Genomic DNA, 10,667 nt, shown 5'->3' on the forward strand with positions numbered 1-10,667 from the left:
GTGAGTGCTAGCGAACGGGTTGTTTTAGGAAACGGGTTTTGTTGATGAACCACTTCTCACAGCGCCATAGCCTCACATAGTGACAGTCTGCAACATGACTCCTCTACTCTTCTTCGCCTTCCTCCTCCTCTCTCGTCTGCCAGGTAAGAACTGAACTCAGGTCTGGTTTCTCCTGAGACTCAGATTAACTCGTGCTTCACCTCCTCCTGGATTAACAACATTCCCGATGGGGAATCTCTAATGACAGTGTTATGGAGTCCTGGAGAAGGCTTAATCTGGGCCTGGGGAAACATGCTCTAACTTTTTAAACTCTGTAAAAGACACATTTGCTCCTCAGGATATAATGTATATAGTGAAGTAAAGGGTAGCTAGTTATTGAGCAAACTAATTTAAATGGCTGAGAAGCTCATGTTTTGAATTGTTGAATATGTAAAACCATCCAAAAACCTTTCTTTAATTTCTACTTGTATAAAAGCACATTGTTAGAGCATTTTGATGTTATGATCAGTAAAGTGCTGAAGGGAAGCCATATTGTTTAGATTTTCTGTTTTCTTGCGCAATATTGTCTTTTTTTCAATTTTTCAAACATTTCACTGGCACAAGTGTCCAAATTCATGGCATTCTCTGACAGCCAGTGGAAGCAGAAAGCAACATTCTCCTGTCTCCTTCCTAAGTCCCAGACTGTATTACGCCCTCAAGCAAGCGTGTCCTGGGTTTGAACCTGGCTCGTCTGCACACCACAAGACTGTGTTAGACCGCAGAGCTAAACTCAAGGAAATAATCTCAGGGAACTAACGGAATATTCAGGTCTCAGGCAAGGGGGAGTGAGGAGGGGCAGGAGAAGAGGAAGGAGATGAGAGTAGCCAAAGGGAGTTGGAGAGGGGATAAGGGGGGAGGAAAGTGGGGAGGGGGGGATGAGCAGAGCTGCCAAATCTCACGCATTGACCATAAGACACGCGCATTTTACCCTCTTCTCACACTCTCAGAAGAGGGAGTAGGGAGGAGGAGAAAAGGGAATAGGAAGAGGAGAGACGGAGTAGGGAGGAGGAGAAGGAGAGGGAGTAGGGAGGAGAAGGAGAGGGAGGAGGGAGGAGAAGGAGAGGGAGGAGAGAGGGAGTAGGGAGGAGGAGAAGGAGAGGGAGTAGGGAGGAGAAGGAGAGGGAGGAGGGAGGAGAAGGAGAGGGAGGAGAGACGGAGTAGGGAGGAGGAGAAGGAGAGGGAGTAGGGAGGAGAAGGAGAGGGAGGAGAGAGGGAGTAGGGAGGAGGAGAAGGAGAGGGAGTAGGGAGGAGAAGGAGAGAGGGAGTAGGGAGGCGGAGAGGGAGGAGAGGGGGGAGTGAGGGATGTGAAAGTGACAGTAACTATTTTCAAGAAAAACGAAACCCGAAGTTTCTTGTGGAGGCGTGCTATTCAGGGTCACATTCTATATCCTGCTTTTTTATAGATAGGACAGTTTAGAGCTGCCGGTTAAATATCAACAGTACCAGAGAGGAAACATTACTTTTAATAACATACACATTGGCAGGCATGGGTTAGGGCTTAATGTCAGGGTTAATGACCTCTCTGCTCCCTGCCTGTAGTGTTTTTATGTAGGGTGACCTGGCAGTTGTAGAGGGGTTAGGGGTCAGGGGTTAATCAACTTCTCTTCCTGCCTGTAGGCTCTCTCTGTAGGGTGACCACCGTGGGTGACCTGGCGGTCCTGGAAGGTCGGTCAGTGACGATCCCGTGCCATTACGGGCCGCAATACGCCAGTTATGTGAAGTACTGGTGCCATGGCAGTGTAAAGGACCTCTGTACCAGTCTGGTTCGCAGCGATGCCCCACGGGGGCAGGCTGCACCTGGAGAAGACAAGGTGGCCATGTTTGATGACCCGGTACAGCAGGTGGGAGGATCAGATGGTTTCTATTATTAATATCTATTAGGATAGATACTTTATTGTACATTTAGTAGAATTGGCTGGTCAGTATGATGTCTAGTACAATTGGCTGGTCAGTATGTTGTTTAGTAGAATTGGCTGGTCAGTATGTTGTTTAGTAGAATTGGCTGGTCAGTATGATGTTTAGTAGAATTGGCTGGTCAGTATATTGTTCAGTAGAATTGGCTGGTCAGTATATTGTTTAGTAGAATTGGCTGGTCAGTATGTTGTTTAGTAGAATTGGCTGGTCAGTATGTTGTTTAGTAGAATCGGCTGGTCAGTATGTTGTTTAGTATAATTGGCTGGTCAGTATGATGTTTAGTAGAATCGGCTGGTCAGTATGATGTTTAGTAGAATTGACTGGTCAGTATGTTGTTTAGTAGAATCGGCTGGTCAGTATGATGTTTAGTAGAATCGGCTGGTCAGTATGATGTTTAGTAGAATTGGCTGGTCAGTATGATGTCTAGTACAATTGGCTGGTCAGTATGTTCTTTAGTAGAATTGGCTGGTCAGTATGATGTTTAGTAGAATTGGCTGGTCAGTATGATGTTTAGTAGAATTGGCTGGTCAGTATGATGTTTAGTAGAATTGGCTGGTCAGTATGTTGTTTAGTAGAATTGGCTGGTCAGTATGTTGTTTAGTAGAATTGGCTGGTCAGTATGATGTTTAGTAGAATTGGCTGGTCAGTATGTTGTTTAATAGAATTGGCTGGTCAGTATGATGTTTAGTAGAATTGGCTGGTCAGTATGATGTTTAATAGAATTGGCTGGTCAGTATGATGTTTAGTAGAATTGGCTGATCAGTATGATGTTTAATAGAATTGGCTGGTCAGTATGTTGTTTAATAGAATTGGCTGGTCAGTATGATGTTTAATAGAATTGGCTGGTCAGTATGTTGTTTAGTAGAATTGGCTGGTCAGTATGATGTTTAATAGAATTGGCTGGTCAGTATGTTGTTTAGTAGAATTGGCTGGTCAGTATGTTGTTTATTAGAATTGGCTGGTCAGTATGTTGTTTAGTAGAATTGGCTGGTCAGTATGTTGTTTAGTAGAATTGGCTGGTCAGTATGTTGTTTAATAGAATTGGCTGGTCAGTATGTTGTTTAGTAGAATTGGCTGGTCAGTATGTTGTTTAATAGAATTGGCTGGTCAGTATGTTGTTTAGTAGAATTGGCTGGTCAGTATGTTGTTTAGTAGAATTGGCTGGTCAGTATGTTGTTTAGTAGAATTGGCTGGTCAGTATATTGTTTAGTAGAATTGGCTGGTCAGTATGTTGTTTAGTAGAATTGGCTGGTCAGTATGATGTTTAGTAGAATTGGCTGGTCAGTATGTTGTTTAGTAGAATTGGCTGGTCAGTATGATGTTTAGTAGAATTGGCTGGTCAGTATGTTGCTATCTGTTGACACTGGAATTCTCCAGTCAGCAGCATAATAAAAGGGTTAATAGATGTGTATTTTTCATGTTGTTACAGTGAGCATGATGGTAATGATGATGATGATAATGTGTTATATTTTATACTCAGGTGTTCACAGTAACAATGACAGAGCTGCAGAAGGAGGACTCTGGATGGTACTGGTGTGGTGTGGAGGTGGGAGGAGTCTGGAGTGCCGATGTCACAGCCTCCCTTCACATCAATGTTATCCAAGGTGAGAGGACACAAGTCCCCCCTTCTCCCTGAAGTGTGTACTCATTTGTGCACTCTTTCCCTTCATTTATGCACTCGTTCACACACCGAGTCACAGTCCCACTCCCCATTCTAACCCCTTCTCCCTTAAGTGTGCACTCATTGGCTGTGTGGCGGAGTCAATCACCACCTTCCGGAGACACCTGAAACCCCACCTCTTTAAGGAATACCTGGGATAGGATAAAGTAATCCTTCTAACCCCCCCCTTAAAAGATTTAGATGCACTATTGTAAAGTGGTTGTTCCACTGGATATCATAAGGTGAATGCACCAATTTGTAAGTCGCTCTGGATAAGAGCGTCTGCTAAATGACTTAAATGTAAATGTAAATGTTCTGATTGGCTGTGTTCTGATCTTAATCACGCCCCCTTTATGCATGTAAAAGCATTAGATTGGTGCAGGCACGGCTAGAGGGAGTGCCCACCATATTCCACCATCACACTACACCATTCCTTATAAATCTACGAGGGGGAGTGAACGAATGCACACTTTGTCAGAAGGGTAGAGAATTGGAATGTAGCCATTCACACTCATTTGCTCCTCTTCATGTATTTGAAGCATTGGATTGGTGTGCTGGTCTGGTGGTTGTTATAGTATGCTGTGGTAGTTAGTCGGTATGGCTAAACTACATGTTAATAAATATATGTGTTGTTCTGGTGGTGCTGTACAGGTATGTCTGTGGTGAACAGCATGGTGAGCGGAGAGGAAGGGACCAGCGTCACTGTCCAGTGTCTCTACAGCCAGGGATACAGGTACGACTGGACATCACCTCTGTAGCAGGGCTGGAGAATCGCTGTCCCTGGAGAGCTACTGTCCTGTAGGTTTCACTCCAACCCTCATCTAACGCACTTGATTCAAATATTTATAAGCTGAATAAGGTTAGTTACAACTGGGGGTGGAGTGAAAAGTGACAGGAAGGTAGCTCTCCAAGAACAGGGTTGGAGAGTCCTGCTCTATAGGGTACATAACCAAATCAAATCAAAGTGTATTCATCATGCACACAGTTTAGCAGATGTTATAGTGGGTGCAGTGAAATGTTTATGTTACTAGCTCCTAACAATGCCGTAAAAAGTAAAACAAGTACACAAATAATACAATAAAACATTTCAATCTTGAAATGTCAGAACGAATCCAATTAACCCAAATAGCACTGTAACAGTGATCCAGATGCAGTCTATACTGATCCAGATGCAGTCTATACATATATACACCAGATGAATTTACACAAGATATACTAAGAATGACATATACAGCAGTAGATATACTAAGAATGATATGTACAGCAGTAGATATACTAAGAATGACATATACAGCAGTAGATATACCAATAATGATATGTACAGCAGTAGATATACCAATAATGATATATACAGCAGTATATATACTAAGAATGATATGTACAGCAGTAGATATACTAAGAATGATATATACAGCAGTAGATATACTAAGAATGATATGTACAGCAGTAGATATACTAAGAATGATATGTACAGCAGTAGATATACTAAGAATGATATGTACAGCAGTAGATATACTAAGAATGATATGTACAGCAGTAGATATACTAATAATGATATGTACAGCAGTAGATATACCAATAATGATATGTACAGCAGTAGATACAGCTATGTCAAGGATGCTATGTCAAGAATCCAGTATATACAGGGCATTTTGAAAGTATTCAGACCCCTTGACTTTTTGTTACGTTTACAGTCTTATTCTAAAATTGTTTTTGTTTTTTAATATATACTCATCAATCTACACACAATACCCCACAATAACAAAGAGAAAACAGGTTTTTAGAAATGTTTGCAAATATAAATATAAAAAACAAAAATGGAAAAACCTTATTTACATTAGTATTAAGACCATTTGCTATGAGACTCGAAATTGAGCTCAGGTGCATCCTGATTCCATTTATTATCCTTGAGATGTTTCTACAACTTGATTGGAGACCCTGTGTGGTCAATTCAATTGATTGGACATGATTTGGAAAGGCACACACCTGTCTATATAAGGTCCCACAGTTGACAGTGCATGTCAGAACAAAAACCAAGCCATGAGGTCGAAGGAATTGTCCGGAGAGCTCCGAGACAGGATTGTGTCGAGTCTCAGATCTGGGGAAGGGTACCAAAAAATGTCTGCAGCATTGAAGGTTCCCAAGAACACAGTGGCCTCCATCATTCTTAAATGGAAGAAGTTTGGAACCACAAAGTCTCTTCCTAGAGCTGGCCACCTGGCCAAACTGAGCAATTGGGGGAGAAGGGCCTTGGTCATAGAGGTGACCAAGAACCCGATGGCCACTCTGACAGAGCTCTAGAGTTCCTCTGTGGAGAGGGGACAACCTTCCAGACGGACAACCATATCTGCAGCACTCCACCAATCAGGCCTTTATGGTAGAGTGGCCAAACGGAAGCCACTCCTCAGTAAAAGGCACATGACAGCCTGCTTGGAGTTTGCCAAAAGGCACAAAATTCTCTGGTCTAATGAAACCAAGATTTAACTATTTGACCTGAATGCCAAGCGTCACGTCTGGAGGAAACATGGCATCATCCCTACGGTGAAGCATGGTGGTGGCAGCATCATGCTGTGGGGATGTTTTCAGCGGCAGGGACTGGGAGACTAGTCAGGATTGAGGGAAAGATGAACAGAGCAAAGTACAGAGAGATCCTCTATGAAAACTTTCTCCAGAAAGCTCAAGACCTTCAACAGGACAACGATCCTAAGCACACAGCCAAGACAACGCAGGAGTGGCTTCGGGACAAGTCTCAATGTCCTTGAGTGGCCCAGCCAGAGCCCGGACTTGAACCCGATCTAATATCTCTGGAGAGACCTGAAAATAGCTGTGCAGTGACAATCCAACCTGACAGAGCTTGAGAGGATCTGCAGAAAAGAATGGGAGAATCTCCCCAAATACAGGTGTGCCAAGCATGTAGTGTCATACACAAGAAGACTCGAGGCTGTAATCACTGCCAAAGGTGCTTCAACAAAGTACTGAGTAAAGGGTCTGAATACTTATGTAAATGTGTTATTGCATTTACATTTCATATATAAATTAGCAAACATTTCTAAAAACCTGTTTTTCCTTGGAAATTATGTAGATTGATGAGGGGAAAAAATTATTTAATCCATTTCAGAATAAAGCTATAACGTAGCAAAATGTGGAAAAAGTCAAGGGGTCTGAATACTTTCCGAATGCACTGTAAATAAATATGTGGTGTGTATAAACCAGTGTAACTAAAATACAATGTGCAATAGAATCAGCAATGTGGAGAATACAGTATTTAAATACACAGTACAAAACCCCATGGTAAAATGGATAGAAATTGGAGGAATTTAGCTTCTGGATCAGAGTCCGGAATATAAACATATATGTATGTGAATGGTGTGTAACCTGTCTATATAGAATACCCTAGTATTAGATCTGAACACCTGCTCAAAATGTGACTTGTGGCAGAGAGAGTACATCTACAGTAGGCCTGTGATTTTGTGCAGTTGCCAGTAGGATTGTGGGTCTGTGTCTGTCTGTCTGTGTGTTGTCAGGCAGAGTGAGAACTGCTGGTGTCGTAGTGACTTGTGTGTGTGTGTGTGTGTGTGTTGTCAGGCAGCATGAGAAGCGTTGGTGTCGTAGTGGTGACTGGAGCTCCTGTCTAGTGACAGATGGTGAAGGGCGGTATGAAGACCAGGCAGTAGAGATCAGAGATGACCTGACCAAGGCTTTCACTGTCACCCTGAAGGGACTGGCCCAGAGAGATACAGGTTTGGAGAATATAACTCATAAGAAATAATATACCATGGTGCAGTTATGTGGATTTTGATGATGAAGACCATTATCTATATATTATATTGTATCTGCAGGATGGTAATGGTTATTATTATCATGGTAATATTCTAATGTATCTGCAGGATGGTAATGGTTATTATTATCATGGTAATATTCTAATGTATCTGCAGGCTGGTAATGGTGGTGGTTATTACCATGGTAATATTCTAATGTATCTGCAGGATGGTAATGGTTATTATTACCATGGTAATATTCTAATGTATCTGCAGGCTGGTAATGGTGGTGGTTATTACCATGGTAATATTCTAATGTATCTGCGGGCTGGTAATGGTGGTGGTTATTATTACCATGGTAATATTCTAATGTATCTGCAGGATGGTAATGGTTATTATTACCATGGTAATATTCTAATGTATCTGCAGGCTGGTAATGGTGGTGGTTATTACCATGGTAATATTCTAATGTATCTGCAGGCTGGTAATGGTGGTGGTTATTATTACCATGGTAATATTCTAATGTATCTGCAGGATGGTAATGGTTATTATTACCATGGTAATATTCTAATGTATCTGCAGGCTGGTAATGGTGGTGGTTATTACCATGGTAATATTCTAATGTATCTGCAGGCTGGTAATGGTGGTGGTTATTATTACCATGGTAATATTCTAATGTATCTGCAGGATGGTAATGGTTATTATTATCATGGTAATATTCTAATGTATCTGCAGGCTGGTAATGGTGGTGGTTATTACCATGGTAATATTCTAATGTATCTGCAGGCTGGTAATGGTGGTGGTTATTATTACCATGGTAATATTCTAATGTATCTGCAGGATGGTAATGGTTATTATTATCATGGTAATATTCTAATGTATCTGCAGGCTGGTAATGGTGGTGGTTATTATTACCATGGTAATATTCTAATGTATCTGCAGGATGGTAATGGTTATTAATATTATCATGTGTGTGCAGGCTGGTACTGGTGTGCTGCAGGACAACAACAAGTGGCTGTCTACATCCTGGTCACTCCTCCATCCACAACAGGTACATGATGATTAGATATGATTGGCTGAATCAGGAGTTAGAACAAGCAGGATTAAGAAACCTGTTGTGTGTGTGTGTCCCACAGCACCTGCTCCTACAGTGACATCCCCACCAGAAGAAAGCCCCCAGTCTGTTCCTGTGTCTCCGTCTGTGTCTCCGTCTCTGTCTCCTCTTCCCAGACACGTAGCTAAAGGAGCAGACCACCACAGGTAACACTGCAGACCAGGGAGGGATAGGTAACCATGGGTAGAAGTTACCACAGCTATAGGTAACCCTGTGTGTGCGCGTTGCAGGCCACTATGGGAGTTTCCTCTGATGGTTTGTGGAGTTCTGTTCATCTTGATGGTTCTGGTGCTGCTGCCATGGAAGATACTGGACCAATACAGTGAGTCCTGAACTGGGTATAGTAGGTTCATAAACAACCAGAAGGCATGACATGCATATCACATTGGAGGTTTCTAGTGAACCAAATGCAGGCCATATTCATAACTAGTTCATGGAAATGTGTCCTGTTACAAGTTACAATGACGCCGTCTGCTGGTAGACAATGGAATAAGCATATTATATTGCTCTTAAGTTAAACCTCACCATATCTTTCCAGACAAAACACACAGGACAAGACAGGCAGAGCTGGAAGCCAGACTCAGTGTAAGTCCACTACAACTTTCAGCTGATCCAGATTCAGTGTAAGTCCACTACAACTTTCAGCTGATCCAGATTCAGTGTAAGTCCACTACAACTGTCAGCTGATCCAGATTCAGTGTAAGTCCACTACAACTGTCAGCTGATCCAGATTCAGTGTAAGTCCACTACAACTGTCAGCTGATCCAGATTCAGTGTAAGTCCACTACAACTGTCAGCTGATCCAACACACAAGGGGTGTATTCATTACACCAATTCTGTTGCAAAATGTTTAGTCTGTTGCGAAACGTTTTGCAACCATAAACCATTTACTCCAAACAGAAAACGCAAATGAGTTTCTATTGTACAAGGTCCCTCCTCGTTTCGTTTGCTTCCGTTTGTTTCTTAAATAGTAAACCGTTTCCATAATGAATACACCCTTGGTCCCCTTGTTATAAACACCTGTTAGTTGGTTGACTGACTGACACACACCCTCCCCCCAGGACCCCCCAGGTGACGACTGGCAGAACACCTCTGTCGTCTTCCTCAACTCCGCCTCACAGAAGGTGTACGGTTTCTGACCCCGTCCACCCTCCAGTCACCTCTGACCTCTAACGTCCACCCTCTATCTCTGGCCACCTTTCTTCAGAGCTGGGCGCCATGTTGCTGCCACTAAATATTCCATCCATCCAACGATATGTTCAGTACCATGTTGTATGATCCATCATTACCACAAATGTTATTGTGATCATTACCTGACATGTTAAATAATGTTACCATGTTTACTGAAATCAGTGTGTATATAATCTACTGCAACTATTTGTTTGTATTACATATTTACATTTTCTATAAAAAAAAAACATTTTAAGAAAGAATTACAGGAAATGGACTAGTTATTATAGTTCTCAGTATACTGGTTGGACAAGTTGGTATAGAAAGGGACTAGTTATTATAGTTGTCAGTATACTGGTTGGACAGAAAGGGACTTGTAAGACCCTACTTATTTTCCCACATAAGTTGCATAGGCAGAGAGCTCTAAATATTGTACAACATTTTGTTATTCTTTTGTGTCTTTTTATAGCCTGGATTCGAACCATGGTGTCTGTAGTGATGCCTCTAGCACTGAGATGCAGTCGCTTAGACCGCTGCACCACTCGGGAGCCCACTCAGGGTTAAGCTTAGGGGTAGGTAAGGTTAGGGTAAGGGTTAAGATTAGGTTCACTGTAGGTACGTCCCAAGGATCAGTATACATTGTATGCGTTGACCTCTGCATGGTATCTTCAGAGATTCTGCGTGAGCCCATTTAAAGCACTACGTCCAGTTACATCCAGACAAAAGCGTCAAATCTCTATTTGAGATGTAAATGGCATGTCATCGAACTGCCCAGCCACAATTTTTGCGATCTCACTTGTTTTGGAGAAACGTATCCGATCATCGATACACTTCCTCTTTCAGCAAAACATGAACAAAGGCTTCAAAAACACCCATAAAGCAATGCTATCAGTCGTGATGCAGCTCTTTAAAAATGTTGTACACCTGAAACTGTATTACATTACATTATTATATTCCATGTTGTGCGACTCGAGCGATACATCTGTGTAGCCTACGATACTTTTCCCTGTGC

The 10,667-nt window shown here is 42.1% G+C and overlaps 1 protein-coding gene across 1 annotated transcript; it reads left to right on the forward strand.

Moving 5' to 3' along the window:
* On the forward strand, positions 1-9,918 carry pigr (polymeric immunoglobulin receptor). Its single transcript, XM_029726400.1, has 10 exons — positions 1-143; positions 1,657-1,880; positions 3,434-3,557; positions 4,265-4,346; positions 7,199-7,353; positions 8,351-8,422; positions 8,508-8,631; positions 8,716-8,807; positions 9,024-9,070; positions 9,547-9,918. The coding sequence occupies exons 1-10, from the start codon at positions 95-97 to the stop codon at positions 9,622-9,624; spliced, it is 1,047 nt and encodes a 348-aa protein (XP_029582260.1). The 5' UTR covers positions 1-94; the 3' UTR covers positions 9,625-9,918.
* The last annotated feature ends 749 nt before the right edge of the window (positions 9,919-10,667 follow it).

This window comes from Salmo trutta, chromosome 31 (genome assembly GCF_901001165.1).
Source record: "Salmo trutta chromosome 31, fSalTru1.1, whole genome shotgun sequence".
Taxonomy (NCBI): Eukaryota; Metazoa; Chordata; class Actinopteri; order Salmoniformes; family Salmonidae; genus Salmo; species Salmo trutta.

Coding starts and splice junctions, on each gene's coding strand:
- pigr (XM_029726400.1), top strand. CDS start 95: ATGACTCCTCTACTCTTCTTCGCCTTCCTCCTCCTCTCTCGTCTGCCA. Junction 1,881..3,433: donor TTGATGACCCGGTACAGCAG/GTGGGAGGATCA, acceptor TTTTATACTCAG/GTGTTCACAGTAACAATGAC. Junction 4,347..7,198: donor CTCTACAGCCAGGGATACAG/GTACGACTGGAC, acceptor GTGTGTTGTCAG/GCAGCATGAGAAGCGTTGGT.